The following is an 18,713-nucleotide window of genomic DNA, read 5'->3' as shown; positions in this document are numbered from 1 at the left end:
AGGCTGCCCACCGTGTTTAAAGAATAATGTCTTCAGAAACATATACATGGAAAACAATTCATCTTAAATTCCCTTAACACATTATTTGAGTAGAATGTAAAAACTCTAAGTTATCTGCTGCCAACAGGCAGTCCCAAATGGCTGAGAACACTGTGCAAATAAACAATAGAGAAATTACCCATACAATAACAATGGACTCAGAGGTCCAGCAGAGCTGCACATAAAAACATCTACAGCATTAATTAACTCCCATTGCAAGATACATACAGGATCTTCTCCCACTATCTTGTCCAGAATCAAGACATTATAATCTTTCATTTAAATAAAAACGTTAAGTACAACCACTATCAACTGGTGGTGGGTCAGTGGGAGTGTTGCCTAAGGTAAAACTACAGAAGCAAAGGTGCCAAATGACAATGTACTCCCTCACGTCTTTCAACGAAGCAAGTTTAAGCTCCTATATTAAGAGCTATGTGATTTTCCTAGTTCCTCTCCATTATCTCTTTCATCACTAAAGTATTTCAAATGAAAATGAAGAAACACCTAGTTTAATACATGTCTAGAAGAAACAATTTGGGATTACGTTCTTTCAAAAGTCTTTACAACTGAAGTATATCTTATGCAGCACATCCTTTAGAAACACATGTTAAAAATAAGGAGAAAAATTCCCAGGTAGAAGATATAAATCTTAAGGAAAACCTATGTTGCTACAATTCAGTGGATTTTAGAATTTTTGTTACATTAAGTGTTGTCTTTCACATGGACAATCTTTTGATATGCTAAACAGTTTTAACTATATGTTCATCCAATCACCTTGTTGATGAAGAAAGAAAATGTGGGTTCTTCAACAGTTCTATGTCTTATTAAACAAAGGAAAATTGGAGGCAGGAACTTGCATAGCAGATGAGACTCTGCTTGAATCACCTGTGTCCCTGTCAGAATGCTTGAGTTCAAGTACAAATTTCACTTTGACTTACAGCTTCGTACAAATGTGTAGGCTGACAGGAAGCAGGTGCCTGTTAAGTGCTGGCGTCTGAGTCTCTCCCCCAAGATCCCTGAACTGGGAGCTCCTGATGTCACCCGGGCACTGAAGAAGCAAGCCCTCAGATAACAGACACAAATCTTCTCTCATTGCTTCTCATTTCTCTCCTCCCTCCCTGGCCTCCACACTCTCTCCTTTTAAATAAATAAAATAAATCTTTTTAATTTAAAAGGTAAAATCTCTTGACATTAAAAAGAAAACTACAGAGACAGGAACTTGATTCAGCTATCCCTTAAGTTGCCTTCCAAACCTAATACCCTAGAGAAAAAGTCAATCGTATCCACGTGAAACAACTGCTTTGCTTATGTGAAATAAACTAGTCAACAATTCAAATTACTTGAGGCCTAAAATACTATAAAATTTCTAGCTCAATTGAGCCTTCAACTCTCTAAATGATTAGAATATTTGAAAATAAAATGCTTACATTTACAATATATACAACATAAATATCCTTGCTCCAGTTTTTGTATTAAATTATCTATACTGGGACACAGGAGATCGTAATATATTGCTCTTCTACACCTTACAGCACTTAGCACATTGATGGAGGAATAAATGCCAGTCAATGGTGCTTTTTTGCTCCAACCTAATAATACCATGTAGCAGAAATCTCACTGCAACTCCAGAAAGGTGTCCTTGAACAAGTACACTTCACTTATACAACAGAACATGAGAGAAATAAATAAACTATTCATTTCAAAAATAAAGATACATATAAGTTCCAAATATCAGCACAAGAAAAATCAAACAAACTTACTAGAATACATATTTTTTTCAAAAACAGGATTTTCCATTTTGAGCAAGTGGGAAAATCAGTAGTATTTTATTCTTATACCATAAGCATATTCTAAGTTACTTTATTCAAAATTTCACAGAAAAAAAACTGTGCAAAATAAAATGCTTTTTATGTTTTACATGTGTTGGATATTTACTTAAATGTTAGAACTGTTTTTTATTTGATGCAATAGGTTAATTATAGATAACTGCTACTATTAATACCTTATTATCTGTGTAACATCATCTGCCTATGACTCAGTTGTAAAAAAAAAAAAAGGCCAAAGTTAAATATGCCTTTTTTCCTCAAAAATAGAATTTTCAATATAATTTTAAAGCATAAAATGTCTGAACCAAATCTGAAAAAAAAGGCTTTTTAAGATTGCAAAGAAACAACTATTTTTAAAGTTAGTTTAGTGAAACACAAGACAAAGGAATGTATAATTATTTATCAAATAAATGATGCTCTTTTATTTGATCCAGGGATTATGATCCCAAATAAGTCAACATAATGACCTTTAAAAAAATATTAAGATCAAATTTTTGGAAGTACAAATTACTCCAAAAAGACATAGCAATTAGGTAATAACCAGCCGTTTCCAAGTCACAACGCCTATGTTTGAATTGATAATTTATTGATTCAATTTCAGCAACTCATTTTCCTATGGGGAAACAGAGTTGATTAAGCTATTTTTAAATCTTGTTTTTTTTTTTTCATTTGTCTGTTTGTTTATATATTTGAAAGGCAGAGTTACAAAGAAAGGATAGACACAGACTGAAGGAAAAAACTAAAAATGTGTCTTAACTTACTTCTAAACGCCCTATCATCAGGAATATTTCAGGCTAAGTAGGAAGTGCCAGTAGTGTTACCAGGCAACATTATCTAGTATTGGTCATACGCATCTGTATTAGGAGGGCTGTGAATGAATTCACAAACCTTTGGTTCAGTGTGCTTGGACCTGGGTTGGTACCAAAACATTGTTCCTTGTGGAGTTTGAGCGTTATCCAAGGCAAGGTAGTCCAGGCCTACCCAGAGTCCCTTTACCTTACACCTCACAAGTTGTTACATGGACAATGAGGAAGAGAAAGAGGAAGAAAATGTCCCTAGCAACAAAAGCGAGTCCTACTGAAGAATCAGGCATTATCCTGTTGATTCAGTTGTCTCTTATTCTGCTAATCCAAGCAATCCTATTCCAGATAACAGCCTATAATAAGAGTCATCAGAGTGTGACAAAAGCAAGTAACAGATTATAAAATTATATGAAAATGAAACAACCAAGCCTGTTGCTTATGATCACAAAGACATATACATTCACATAAATATATTATTCTCTCCCTATCACCATGGATTATTTCAGATACCATCTTCTGAGCATACTGTTTCAGTACACATAATTTGAGAATACTGTGTCCTGTAACAAATGTAGGATACTCCCTTTTCTCCCCATTGTGATTTTTTTTGGCATCTCTGACATTTTGTATTTGGTCACTACTACATTTTGACTTTCTTTGCAATTACTGTCAGGTCTAAAATTTTAAACTAAAAATTGGTACCTACAATTTCACAAATTCTTCAAAAGCAGGACAGTTTCTGAAAAATGAGACACTAAAGTGTCTTTTTGAATTGCTTCACTATTTACTCATTTGCTTTTAGAGGGTACCAGACTATATCTCTAGGGAACTTTCAAACCCAGTCTCCTGGAAAAAGTAACTCTGGCTATCACTTTTAATATTCTTTTGTAGATGTTTCATTAAATCGCCATGCTATTTTTTTGCACTGCTAACACCATCCTCAATTCCAAATCACCAGACACTTTACCACTTCCCATGAAAATGACTCTATACTTTTCTTCCATGCTTTTCTTTTTAAATACAGTTTTGGAACTTACCCCGACACATGCAACAACAGCAGCATGTAGAAGACAAAGAAGAGGTTATGAGTGTACCAGAAGATGTCATAGTTAGAAACTCTGAAAAACAAATTTGTTGAATGCTTCTTCACATTATATCCCACTAAAAAAACTCAATGTATTATTTTCACAATTTAAGAAAGCTAAAATATGAATTCACCCGAGATTTATCAATATAAAAATATTCACATATCAGGTGCACGCAGACTAGGCAAAATTATAAATAACATTTGATCATTTTGTGGAATATTTCAGATAAATTCACAATGGAAAGAATCGAAATAATTGGTTTATGTTCAAGTTATGCTGTGAGAGTAAGAAGTGGGTAGTAGTCTGCTAATTTGTTCTTCTGATGTCATCTTTACCAACACTCTTGATTTTCAAATGATTTCTAACATGTAAACCCATAGACTTACTTTGGAACTACGTAAAGGAAAAGTAAATTGAGAGAGATAAAAATAACTGATGCCCGAATGTGTACACTCTTGCTTAGAGAGTGTAACTTGACAATTATTCTTGGTGGCTTTTGCTCCAAGTGCACAGTCTGAAAAGAAAGGGCACACTAAGCAATCTGTAGCTCTTCCCAGCTATAACTTTCTTATATGCAGGGGGGATGTTGTTTGGATTATGGAGGTGGAGAGCAGGACTTTGCAAATGCTTCCCGAGGGACTCTGAAACCTCCTCTAGAAGTCTATTAGACCTCCAAAGTGAGGCAAGGACCAATATGATCGTTTACAAAATGACCTGATAATCTCAGTGCATTCATTTCTGTACTGTTAATTTGTTTTAAAACAAAAACTACTTGAAGTAAAATTGATTAACCTTAGGTTACAATACTTACAAAGCTTGTAATAAATATTTCTCATTGTTTTATAAAGGAATGCTAACCAATTATAAACTTAACAATAAAGTACACTTGTCTATTACAATCAACTCAGGCCTCACTATATAAGTTCTCATTACTTTTAAGTAGAATTGAGAATTATTTCATATTATGTTACTCTTAATTTTTCTGCAGCTTATTAGCTCACATTTATTATCCATTTCCCAAAAATGTCTTTCTTAACAGACAGAAGTAAAATATTACCATTTTAAGAACATATTGATTCCTTATTATTATAGTATTTTCCCAATATAATATTTGTCAGTTTTCCTAATATACTCATATGTAAATATGCAGACTCTTTTGCTACTTATAGAAAGTCAAATATTCCTTACATGATTCTTTATCCATCTTGAGGCTTGATAAATACTCATATAAGTTTTATCCTATTTTTTTTTATTTAACTCGAAACAAACATGAAAGAATGAGATATAGAGACAGAAAGAGATTTCCTATGTGTTGGTTTATCCCTAATCGCCTGTGAGAGTGGAGCTGGCTTCCACTCATGACAAGAGTGTGGAACTCAATCAGGAGGCCCTAGTGGCAAGGACTCAAGTACATAAACCATCCTCTGCTGCCTCCTGGGGAGAACTCTTACCAAGTAGTTGCAAGGGGAAGCAGAACCAGGATTCAAACACAGGATACAGGAATATTCACTTAAAAACCCTGCATCCTAGACAGACACCCAACAATATCCATTTGGGACGGTAGGAGGAGATGGTTGGATGGAAGTAGGTTGCAACACCTGTTGGCAAGTATATGAACAGAAGGGTATTTGGGACAGACTGGGCTAGTATGCCATACATACTGGCAAGCCAGGGTAGGGGGTGGGCCTGGTTGGGGTTACTGTGGGCCGCCCTGACTGGGCTGCAACTCCTACTGGTACGTGCGAGGGACAAGTGCGTCCAGGGCGGAACCAGGCGGGACTGCAAGAGGACACGGGTGGAGACAGAACCGACCCAGCAACTGCAACCACCAGCTGATTGGGGCAATGGACTGTGCCGGGCCCTATGCTACTAGAACATGCAGGAATCTGGACTGGGAATACCTCAAAATTTCTTCGAGGATCTCCCCATTCGAGACACCGGACTCAGAGTCCTAACCAAGGAAAGACAGAACAAGTCAAGCAACAACCTCAGCTATCTGTTGGCAGCAAAATACTGGGCAAATGGAGACTCTAGAAGGGACTGTGTCAATCAATGGACTCTTCAACGACCACATTGTGCTTGGAGTGGCGAGACTGGCAGCGACCCATGAATGGTGAACTATTGGAACCACTTGATCGAGTATCTCAGAGCATGCCCCACATCCGGGACTTAGGGTGGGTGGGAAACTGGGTGGGGCTTCTCCCTCTATATCCCCCTTTAGGCCTTGAACCTTTTTTACCCCAATTAAATTTGTAAGGATTGTCAAAATTAAAAAAATAAAATTAAAAAAAAAAACCCTGCATTTTAATTCTTGCCTCAAATGCCTAGCCACTTCAAACTTTATCTAAAATCTCATTTAGTCTTACTTTTCTCATAAACTTATAAGAGCAACTTTATTTCATTTTGAAAAAGATTAATTTGTTTGTTTATTGCAAAGTCAGATATACAGAGAGGAGGAGAGACAGAGAGGAAGATCTTTCATCTGATGATTCACTTCCCAAGTGACTGCAATGGCCAGAGCTGAGCCAATCCAAAGCCAGGAGCCCAGAGCTTCCTCCAGGTCTCCCACACAGGGCAGGATCCCAAGATTTTGGGCTGTCCTCCACTGCTTTCGTAGGCCACAGGCAGGGAGCTGGATAAGAAGCAAGGTCACTGGAATTAGAATCGGGAACCAAATGGGATCCTGGCATGTTCAACTGCTAGGTTACTGTGTGGGCCCAAGAGCAACTTTAATATTTAGCAAGTTCTTATATATAGAAAGGCCTTTCAAAGGGTTATGTATGGACTCTGAGCTTTGGTTTAGTAGGCTTGGCATTGTTTTCAAGGAAGACTTACCCTCTTAAAGTTACTGAAACATAATTATTTTAATATTCAGTGAGGTATAACTTTCTTTTCTACTCTTTCGCATCATGTACTTAGATAACAAAATAATCCATGTGAATTTTAACTAAAATGCAACAAATCCCCCCTGCCGAAAAAAAAAATCAAGGAAGAACCACCATTTTATACTACACTATGGGGCCTAATTTATTCAAACTTCTACACATTTGTATAAGTGAATGTAGGGAATTTAGGTGAGTTTTTTTTCTTCATACAACTTTTAATTTCTAATTGTTTACTTCTATGAATTTTGCAGTCTACTCTATTTATGATATATTTTTTCAATATATTTTTATTTTGAATTTTAAATTATGTGGTACAATTTCGCATAGGCTGGGATTTCCACCCAAACTCCCACCCGCAACAGATTTTTCCCATTGAGAGATTTTCCCCACTTTACATGAGTGATATATTTTTATCTTGCACATTTTCAAAGTGATTATAGCAAGTATGGAGAAATGCAATTGTTTTATATTTAATTGTTCATTAATTTATCTAGTATTAATAATGACATTTATCATAATTCTTATGAATTTTCTCGGTAGGCAATACATATATTTTTCTGGAAACAAATTTACTTCTGCATTTTAAAAATAATTTCAAATGTTTTAGTTCTTACCATTTGCAAAATAGTGAGAATTATACATATATACATCACCTTGGTTTTCCATGATTTTCTCAGAAATATAAACAGTATGTCACTACAAATTATGTTTTAATTCTGGCTTTATTTATGATTTATTTATTTGTATTGGATATACAGAGAGCAGGAGAGAAAGAGAGGAAGATCTTAAGTCCAGTGATTCACTCCCCAAGAGGCTGCAATTGCTGGAGTTGAGCTGAGCCGAAGCCAGGAGCCCAGAGCCTCTTCCAGGTCTCTCACATGGATGCAAAATCCCAAGGCTTTGGGCCATCATTTACTGCTTTCCCAGGTCACAAGCAGGGAGCTGGATGTGAAGCAGGACTGCCAGGATTAGAACCAACACCCATATGGGATCCTAGCACGTGCAAGGCAAGGGATTTAGCTGGTAGGCTACAATACTGGGCCCAATTCTGGCTTTTATATTTTTAATTCTATACATGAATTAATTTTTAAGATTCCTTTAATTATTTAAAAGGCAGAGTAACATAAAGGGAGAGATAAAAAGAAATCTTCCACCTGCTGTTTTTTTTTATTTTTATTGGAAAGTCAGATATACAGAGAGGAGGAGAGACAGTGAGAAAGATCTTCCATCTGATGATTCACTCCCCAAGTGAGTACAATGGCCGATACTATGCTGATCCGAAGCCAGGAGCCAGGAACTTCTTTCTTCCGGGTCTCCCATGAGGGTGCAGAGTCCCAAGGCCTTGGACAGTCCTCCACTGCTTTCCCAGGCCACAAGCAAGGAGCCGGATGGGAAGTGGAGCCACCGGGATTAGAACCGGCGCCCATATGGGATCCTGACGCGTTCAAGGCAAGGACTTTAGCTGCTAGGCCATGCCGCCGGGCCCCATCTGTTGTTTCATTCCCCAAAATGGTCACAACAATTGGACCTGGGCCAGGCAAAAGTCAGAAATTTCTTCTTGATTTTCCAAATGATTGGTATAGGCCCAAGTACTTTCTGGGCCCTTGGCAGGAAGCTGCAATGGAAGCAGAGTAGCCAGGATCTGAACTGGCTTGCTGATTTGGATATCAGCATTACAAGCAGCCTACTGATTACTATAGGGGAAAGAATTTAAGTTCTAGATTGTTTATTTCAATGAAGTTTCATAATTAGTAACTATCATTTTAACATTTATGGATATGAGAAAATGTTGTGCTCCTGTTATGTGTTGATTGAATGTACTAATTATGTTAATAGAATGGTCCAGATTATATCACTCTTAAATTCCCCTATCAGTAGCATTGCATGCCACCTGTGGGATAACCTGCAAGTACCTGCTTGTGAATGATAAGGAAGAGAGTGGGCCACATCTCATTGGGTCACAGAACACACTGAAACACAAGATAGCCAGATCTGAGAGCAGATTATGTAGGGGATTTGCGGTCCCCCCTCTGTGGGACAGTAGCACTTACAGCTTTGTGTGAGAGCTGGGGGTAGTGATGCTAAAGCCAGGCTGGATTATGGAAATCACCTGACTCTCACAGGAGCTGGAGCTGCGAGGAGGCTGGGCTAAGCCAGGCTGCAGCATCAACAGGAATGCAAAGGCCAAGACCAAGGAAAGATCATGCCAAGGAGGACTGTAGTACCCACTCACACACATGAGATCCAGGGCTGGGAGTAGGCCTGGTAAGAGAACTTGGGGGAAATTCCCTACTAGGCCACAGCTTCCACTGGGAAATCCAAGAGCTGGGGCTCTCAGTCAGCCAGGTCAAACAAGGCTGCAGCACTCAACAGCGTTTGTGTGATCTGGGTCTGGGGGCAGGCCAGGCTGGACCAGGCAACAGTACCTGCTGGCATTAATGACAATAAGGACAGGAAACAGGATACACCTAACTGGATTAGACAGAAAACCTGCCAGTAAGAGCTGAGACTGTGCAGGTCATGAGACTGTGGGCAGGTTAAACCAGACTGGGTTGAAGCACCTGCCAGCATGTGCAATATCTGGGGCTAGGCTTGGGCCTGGTAAGAGAACTATGGGCCTGATAGGAGAATCAAGCCTAAGGCCATTCCAGGGGAAGCATCTTGGGGGACTCACCAACAAGATTGGTGGACTCAAGGCCAGGTGCGGTGGCCTAAGAGGCTAAAATCTTTACCTTGAACGTACCAGGATCCCATATGGGCATTGGTTCTAATCCTGGCAGCCCCGCTTCCCATCCACCTCCCTGCTTGTGGCCTTGGAAAGCAGTGGAGGACAGCCCAATGCTTTGGGATCCTGCACCTGGGTGGGAGACCGGGAAGAAGTTCCTGACTCCTGGTTTCAGCATGGCGCAGCACCGGCTTTTGTGGTCCCTGCCTCTGCTCCTTTCTATATATCTGACTTTGCAATTAAAATAGATAAACCTTTAAAAAAAAATTAGAGGACTCAAACCCCAGCCATGGGAAAAATCTCAAGATAAAATGGTCTGACCTGGGAGTGCATGTGCCAGGACTGGGCCTCCTCCATTGCTGATGTCTGTGCAATGGACAGCATACCCAGATGCACATGGAAGACATGGAACCAGCTTATTTAAACCCAGCAGAGGATGTCAGGTGCCTCATCAGGAGATAGGAAAGCAGAACTGGTTGAACCATGGTACTGGCCAAACTCTGCAGCAAGTGTCTGGATCTGTGCATGCACTAAGGTGGATTTGGTCAGCCAGGACTTTGGAAAGATTTCCTCAACCCTGGTGCAATGAAGCAGATGACATCTTAAAACTATCAAAACCATTCAAGGAATACCCTTGGAACACTGTTTCCCCCAAGGGAGTCCCTAATGCATCATCAAATGACTGCTCCTTACCCTGGTTGCTGGTGTAGTTCGATAACAAGGAGCAGCTCCTGGAGAGGCAGGAAAGTTGAACCATTTGGCCCACCCATCTTTCTCCATACCTCTACCCCACCCCACCCTAGTCAGAGCCCTTCATGGGCATGCATCCCTTACAGCTATGTGCATTCTATTACAAACAAAATAAATGAAAAAGAAATGTTTTTTTTCTGCCCTTTTAAAACAGTTGAATCAGAAACACCACTTTACAAATATTCTGATAATTAACATACATTCCTTAGGACAGGAAAAGTTACTAAGGGTAATATAAAGCTACAACTGGAAAATCCAACTAGAAGAACCTATACAAATGTAATTGTATACAATTATAAAGGAAGATTTCAGTCAGCTATTTCCAGAACTTTGTTTAGAACAGTGTTAAATTATAGCAACAATAAATACTCTTCAGGAAATTTATAATAAAATAATTTTCAGTCCTTTATTTCTAGGAGTTCCAAAATCCCTAAATATGCACATTCTCTTATTCCATAAAAGAATGTGATCCTGAATAACTAATATTCCCTTAGTCATCAAATGAAGTCTCCAAACACAATTCCTCATCAACCCAGAAAAAAAAGAAATATAGGGATTTTCTTTTAAAAGTATATATAATATTATATATGGTTTTATATATATATCATATGTATATCACATATCTAGTTACAATACACAGGCTAAACACTTAAATGAGTGCAGACTTTTCTATATGTGAAAATGAAGATAACTGAAGGAAAATCCGAGTGGTAAACATCAAGATGGTAACTGCGACACTTACCTTATGGCATAGGTAGAAGCTGTCACCATGAGGAACAGCACCATTACCATGCAGACTCCTGTCAGGCCAGGAACTATTAAAATGAACATAAATACATTTTAACTTAAGTCATAGTGAGAAAAAGTGTCAAAAAGTATGACTTTAAAACTCAAAGTACTACACTGTTCAGTGGGAAACCTAATTTAAGTAGCATATCTGCATGCATTTGCTCTCCAAACAAGGGGAGACTTTTTAAAGTCAACAGTTTCCAAGTACTTTAGTCACAGTTTTTTTTCTTTAGCAGAAGAGACAATTTTGGCATTCCAAAATATTGCATTTAGAATAGCAAACATATGTAAGCATATGCTATACATCAAATGCCAGTAATCAATACAATGGGTAGAGTTAAGCTTCAGCAGATTGTTGGTTGTACATGCCCTGTTACTCAATCCCCTTAGATGCGACAGGCAACTCCTTTAACTTCAACTTCAAATAACTGCTTTTCAAATTTTTTATATAAGATTTTATTTATTTTATTGGAAAGGCAGATAGACTGAGAGGAGGGCAAACAGAGGAAAATTTCCATCCCATGGTTCACTCCCGAAGCGGCCGCAACAGCTGGAGCTGAGCCAATCTGAAGCCAAGAGCCAGGAACTTCTTCCAGCTCTCCCATGCGGGTGCAGGGTCCCAAAGCTGTGGCCATCCTTGACTGCTTTCCCAAGCTACAAGCAGGGAGCTGGATGGGAAGCCGGACTGCTGGGATTAGAACCATCGCTCACAAGGGATCCTGGCACATTCCAGGAGAGGACTTTAGCCACAAGGCTAGGCTATCACGCCAGGCCCTGCTTTTCAACTTTATTATCTTGAATAATTTTAAGGAGAAATCATATAAAAACCGAAAAGTTAAAAAATAGCAATAAAATATAGAAAAAAAGTATAATTTGAGGAAAAGGTGCAGGCTTGATTTTTTTTATTTGGTGAGAGTTTACTTATTTAAAAGGTGAAGTGACAAAGAAAGGGAGACCAGAGACAGAAACAGATCTTCTAGCTGCTGTTTACATCCCCAGATGTTGGCAGCAGGTAAGCTGAGAAAAGCCAAAGCCGGGAACTCCTTCTGGGTCTCCAACGCAGGGAATAGGGGCTTGAGTCCTGGGGCCATCTACTGCTTTACCAGGCACAGTAGCAGATAGCTGGATAGGAAACAGCCCAGGACTCAAACTGGTACTCAGTTAAGGGCTGATGTTTTAAGAACATTTACATAATTTTGTGAGTTTCTTCAGTTACAAGTCAATAAATCTGAAGGGGAAAAGAGAAAAGGTTGATACCTCTGGTTGAATGTGACTTAGAACAATACAAAAGACTTTTATTTGAACAACTGAATAAATAAATGTTTTAGCCATCTCAGATGGCAAAAATAGTAAGAAAGTTCTAGTTAAAGTGACCTGGATAGTAACTTTATCAGTTCTTTATTAATGTATTAATATGTCTACATTCAAATGCTCTTGCTAGAAACATAGATTTATTTTACTTGAGTTACAGAGAGAGAAGGAGGCAGACAGAGAGAGCAATCTCTCTCCCCATGGCCACATGAGCAGGCTGAGCCAGGGAAAAGCCTGGAGCCAGGAGCTTCATCTTGATCTTCAATGCAGTTGCAGAGACCCGAGCACTTGGACTCTTCTCTGCTACTTTCCCTGGCACATTAAGCAAGGAGCAGGATAGGAAGTGGAGAGGCTGGAACCAGAAGTAGAGCCCATCAAGGAGGCTGGTCCTGCAGGTAGCATCTTAATTCAATAGGCCACAGCATCAGACACTCTGCATCTTTTTTGTTTGGTGAGTTACTTCATTTTTCTGAAATAACTAGAGAACTAGACAGCAACAATGAGAACTTCTGGTTGCGAATCCCATTCCTCAGTTGACTGCAATAGCCAGGGCTGAGCCAGGACGAAGACTGGAGGCAGACGTTTTATATAGGACTCATACATGGGTGTAAGGACCCAAACAATTGTCCATCATCTGCTGCATTTCCCATGCCATTAGCAATAAGATGGAGCAGAAGTGGGTAAATGGAACAGCCAGGACATGAACTGGGGTCCAGATGGGATGCTAGAGGCATGAGCACCAGCTTTATCCTCTATACCACAACTCTTGTCCTATCCTATTTTATTCTGAGCATGCCAAGTTACACTATGGAATATGGAAAACTCAACTCATTGGAAGAACACCTGAAAAACTGATTATGGTTACAATACAGTCATACTTTCAAAAGGTATAATTTGCTTCTAATGCCTCAAAATATTAATTGTACCATCAAAACTCCCGTATCTGTTCTAGGAGGTCATAGAGCACATTAGTGTATAAAATTCTCTGGGTGGTTGTAGCAATATTTTGCTTCAGTCCTCCTTGGTTCAGGCTTCACATCGGTCAGATTTTACAATAGGCTTCAGTCTGTCCAGTGGGTGACCTCACCTTATAAAGACAGACCAGATCCTGGGCCTGGTGCAATGACTCAGTGGCTAAGTCCTCACCTTGCATGAACCAGGATCCCATATGGGTACCAGTTCATGTTCTGGCTACTCCACTTCCCATCCAGCTCCTTGCTTGTGGCCTAGGAAAGCAATCTAGGATGACCCAAAGCCTTGGGACTCTGCACCCTCATGGGAGAAGAAGCTCCTAGTTCCTGGCTTTGGATCAGCTCACCTCCTGCCACTGCAAACACTTGGGGAGTGAACCAGTGGAAGGGAGATCTTTTTCTCTGTCTCTCCTTCTCTGTGTAAGTCTGACTCTTGAAAGAAAAAAAGAAAACAACTAAATCTTAGAAAAGAGAGAGAGCAAGAACCAAGGTCCTTAACTATCTTCTGGCTATTTATAGGAACAAGATCAGGAAGGAAGCATGCCTGCCTCTGGTAAGGTCACTGCCATCAGCAGGAGTAGATGTTTGGAATGCCAGCATCTAGGCCTGGTTGCCATAAAGACAAAGAGATAGGCAATCACAGCCCTTTGTTCATGAAGGGTCATTCACTTAACACCAGCCTTTGCACACCCAGGAATACAGCAACTAAAACAATTAATCAATTAATAATGGTTGTTGTAACCTGCAAATTAATTTCAGATTCCCATGTTTACATAATCTTTGATTTGTACACATAGAATAAAAATGGACTAAGGGAGTAGCTCTGGACTCTTGTGCCTGGCTCATGTACCACAAGTCAACCCTCATCCCTGTTGTTTTTTTATCTTTCATTATTCATACTTAATTCTTCCCATTTTAATTAATTCTTTCAATGCCCGACTCTTGGCCTTGTACCTTGCAGAACTGTTGCACGTTGGCATGCAAAAGGAGGTACCTAGGGCAAGAAATTCATTTAAACTAGAAAAGCTATTTGACCAGGGAACTACTTTTAGAACAGAATATGTAAAATATATTAGAAGACTTAGAGGGTATAGAACAGATGACTTTAGATGCAGAAAACCAGGCTGGCATATATTCTCATATAGTCTGGGATTAGTGTACCTTTAATAAAGTTACCTCTTATTTAAAGTGTTAATACTTTTCTTTTTCCAAAAGCACAAAAAGACTGTGTAAATTAGGGGGTTTAAGATCAATGAAGAATAAATCACCTTAGTAATAATAAAGGAAGACTTACTATAACTACCCAAGGGGGAAAAAAACTGAAGATATTCATAAAGCCACAAGTTAATCTTGCTAGCAGTAAGCAAGCTAATCTTTACCTGCAATATTAGGGACATGAAAATGTTAGACAATATAGAGATATGTATCCAGTATCCAATAAGAATCCATCACATAGCTTTTACTCATTAAGTGAGCTGTTTGTAGGTAATGTATGATTAAATGCTAAAGATGAAATAAATCCTGCTCTACAAGAACTATCCAGTGGGAAAGACATATTAAGAGGTAAGTGTTCTTGGATAACAGTTTAGCTAAATCACAAGACGTTTGCCTCTCTTCAGTATTTAGGAAGCATGGGCTAAAAATTACTAGACTAGTTCAATCTCGTTGAGCAAAGAAACCTACCAAATTACATGACTTTTCCTATAAACTCTGTAGGCTCTCTAAATTATGCAGCCAATTTTAGTATTTTTTTCCTCTGAAAACACATTCTTGTAACACACCAGACTAGGCCACCAATTGGGATGCTCAAATCACATAACGGAATGCCTGATTCTAGTCCTGCTGCTACATGCTGCAGACCCAGTTTCCAGCTATGTTCCTGGGAATGGTCCAAATAACAGAGTTCCTGTCACGCGCACAGGAGACCTGGGGAAGTGTCTGACTCCTGACTTGAGCCTGGTCCATTCCTGACAGTTGAGAGTATTTGGGGAGTGAACTTGCAAATGGAATCTGTCTCTCCCACTCTTTGTTATTCGGCCTTTCATGTAAACAGTTCTTTAAAACCTTAAATGCATGTATATTTATTCTTACTGTCTTTTATCTGAACATATCAGAGTCAGTGAATACTAGTCTTCAAATAATTTTAGAGCAGTCATTGTGGTGCAGCAAGTTAAACCTGCCACTGGAGATGACACCATCCTAATCAAAGTACTAATTTGATTTCTGGCTGCTCTGCTTCTAGTACAGCTTCCTGAGAATACACCTGGCAAAGAAGCAGACAATGACCAAAAGTCTCAGTCCTGGCCACCCCTGTGGGAACCCAGGACAATATTCCTGACTGCTGACTTTGGCCTCAGTAAGCCTTGACCGTTAGTGTCATATGTGGAGTGTACCAGGAGACTGAAAATCTATTTCTCCTCTCTCTTTCCTCATGTGTGTGTTTGTCTCCTACGTCACTCTGCCTGTCCAACCAATCATTAAGATTAATCTTTAAAAACAATTTCCATAAGCTGCCACTTTTAAATGAAATTGAGCTATCATTTCACAATACTCAAATATAATCATAAATACAACCTCTTTTATATATAATCCTATTTTTCTAATACAATTGGAAACATGATCATATTTTGATGCAGGCTTTTCTAATTTTTTTAAAGACTTTTATTTGAAAGTTAGATTTACAGAGAGAAGGAAAGACAAACAGAAAGATCTTCCATTCACTGGTTTATTCCTCAAGTGGCCACAATGGCTGGAGCTGAGTAAATCTGAAGTCAGGAAGTACGAGTTTCTTCTAGGTCGCACATATGGGTACAAGGTCCTACAAATTTGGGTCATTCTCCACTGCTTTCCTCGGCCACAGCAGAGAGAATGGATGGCAAGTGGAGCAGCTGGGACATGAGAAAGCACCTATATGGGATTCCAGTGCTTGCAAGGGGAGGATTAGCCAATTGAGACACTGCGCTCGATCCAGGCTTTTCTAAATTAAACTGGATATTGTGCATTTTATGCAAGTTGTGTGGATACAACATTTTAAACGAATACTTCTGTAATTCAAACTATTAAACTTTTCTTTCATAAAAAAATTGTAATATTTTAGGATTTTTATATAACAAGACTAACTGCAATATTTTATATAACTTATTCGGTCATAGGAATCATTGTTTATAAAATAATTTTAATTTATAATTAATTTATATTACATAAATGTAAGTACATGGGGAAAGTCATGGTACATTTTTAAAAAATTAAAATCCAACAAATTTTCAAATATTAAGAAACATAATCTCTGCCATCAGAATACCAAAAAAGCATGAGTGTGATGAACTTAATTTTTTCGAGTTGCAGTGGCCCAGGATATTCAAGAATGGCTGTGGACAGGTTAGGCAATAATAATAAAAAACTGAATTCCATCCACTTGCAGAAAATAGTATCTCCTATACTAATGTGTGCCCTAGGCTTCCCTTTTCTCTGTCATCTGTTACTATTCAGTAGGGTTAATCAGATGGTTTAGTAGCTCCAGATTTATACTTAGAGAGTCCTGTGTCTTAGCTGCAGGATTACGATCTGAGAAGTGATGGTTCTAGGCAGCTATAACAGCACTTTAGGAAACTGTGAGACTGGGATACCAAAATGCCACTCATGTGCTGATTTTGAGGAACTCAAACTGCGTTCAACAGAAACCCTGCACGTGCTAGAAGCAGCTATTCTTCTTGGGAGGGGAAAAAAAAACAACAATAAGGGCAAAACAGAAAATGCCTACCACACAGTAATTATACTAGGTAGTTTTAGAGAAATGAGTTCAATCTAGCACCATTAGAGAGAAGTTGTATATGATGGGCATGTCCATATGATCCAAGGATGAGAAGGAATTGTCTAGGGGAACAAAAGTAAATACACCATTTCTGGTAAAAATGTGGAAAGTAATGGTAAGGTATGCGTAAGGGTACAATATTATGTTCAGTAGAGATAGAAGAATAACTCCAGAGGCTCCTGAGCGGGATGGTAATATACAATATCCAGTCTGCCACAGTGTCTAAGAAAGAGTCTGGAAATCTGTGTGTGTATGTTTTCTTTCCCTAGCCCAACACTACTGATGGGGACCTCTGAGACAGGGTGTAAGATTATGGCATTTCCTGTTAGAAAGACAGATTGCTTGCTGAAAGAAGCACTAGACACAGTACCTTCCTGTAATATCTTACTCACATAAGAAATCTTTTCACATATCTGTAAACTTAATTTTATAAAATATTTTAAATTTCCAGAGCATGAGCTAAAATTTCTAAAGTAGTAAATAAAGCTCTTGTTCATTCTCCCTCAATTGATTCATATGAACCAAAAATTTCATTGTTTCATATCATACAGTTCCATTTTTCTTTCCTATTTCTCATCTAATTCTTAAGGCTTAAATGCAAACCTGCTTGCAAGGAGAAAATTGAAAGTAAAATTAAATTGTGTTCCAAAAGAGGATATTGTGAAATACTATACCAGTGGCAAACATCATAAATCTATAGGCAAGCACATAATGTATTTCATAAATCTAAATATATACTTGTGACACGAAGAGGTAAAGCACCTGAATTATGGTTATTTTTCATCATAAATTGATCCAGGAAGAACAATGCATTTGCAGGATAATGTGCCTCAGTGACGCATTCAATTCTGATCCTTAATAGGCTATTACAGCCAAACATTGATGATAGATCATCTCAACTACCAAATCATTTTTGTCCCTGAAATTGGTACTAAAAATCCACCAAATGCAGCTTTTAACCTCATCTCTATAAATGGATGGCAGAGAAGGAGACAAATGCCAGTAAGAATTGTCTACCAGAGGAAGGTTTTGAGATTTTCAATTGTGTTTCTACTAAATTAATAGTCTAGACTGAAATTTCATGCACAATCAGCTTAAGAAAGAAAATAAATCACAAACGGAAGAAAAATTTCAAGAAAAGCAACTCATTTTAACAGCTGCTTCTCCTTTCATAAAGATTTTAAAGCCATCAATAGTCCTATTAAATCACTGAATTGTAAAAACTAAGCAAAAATGCAAACTTCTTGGTGCCTCTTTCCCATACTTTGAGACTAGGAACTCATGTATTGGCTCCCATGTACTAGCCTTGTCATGGAGCATAAAGCTGTAGGACTCAGAACAAAGAAATATGCTCACCTACTCTTCATCATTCAAACTCCAATTGTTTGTTTCAGCCCTCTGTCCTCATTGCAAACTTACGTCTGAACTCAACATTTGGGTAGATACATAAAATTTCTATATGTCATGTTTTAACATGTGTCTAATGCTATGAAATGTAATGACACATATTTTCAAAATGTTCCTGAATGTAAAATAGTGCAATGAATAACAACTTACCAGTTGTGAAGAGAAGTTTTCTGGGATCCTGAAAAGAAAAAAAATATTTGATTGAAAAACAGAAAGCACTGATGACATAAAATTCTACACAGTTTGCAAGATGCTAAGAGCCATGCACCAGACATGCAAGATATTATTCTCCCAAAAGAAATATGGGA

The 18,713-nt window shown here is 38.5% G+C and overlaps 1 protein-coding gene across 2 annotated transcripts in view; it reads right to left on the bottom strand.

Annotated features, from left to right (window-relative positions):
• The window catches only part of LOC121167438 (NADPH oxidase 4), a 136,182-nt gene that overhangs the window by 79,695 nt on the left and 37,774 nt on the right, over positions 1-18,713 (bottom strand). For both annotated transcript variants that reach the window (XM_040996831.1, XM_040996833.1), the window contains exons 6-8: positions 18,556-18,583; positions 10,859-10,931; positions 3,706-3,786 (exon numbers count right to left, since the gene is read on the bottom strand). In XM_040996831.1, the coding sequence (XP_040852765.1) occupies positions 3,706-3,786; positions 10,859-10,931; positions 18,556-18,583 (182 nt within the window). The remainder of the gene's footprint in view (positions 1-3,705; positions 3,787-10,858; positions 10,932-18,555; positions 18,584-18,713) is intronic.

This window comes from Ochotona curzoniae, unplaced genomic scaffold, assembly GCF_017591425.1.
Source record: "Ochotona curzoniae isolate NIBS_2020 unplaced genomic scaffold, NIBS_Ocur_1.0 patch366, whole genome shotgun sequence".
NCBI lineage: Eukaryota > Metazoa > Chordata > Mammalia > Lagomorpha > Ochotonidae > Ochotona > Ochotona curzoniae.
This window is presented reverse-complemented; position numbering and strand designations above follow the sequence as displayed.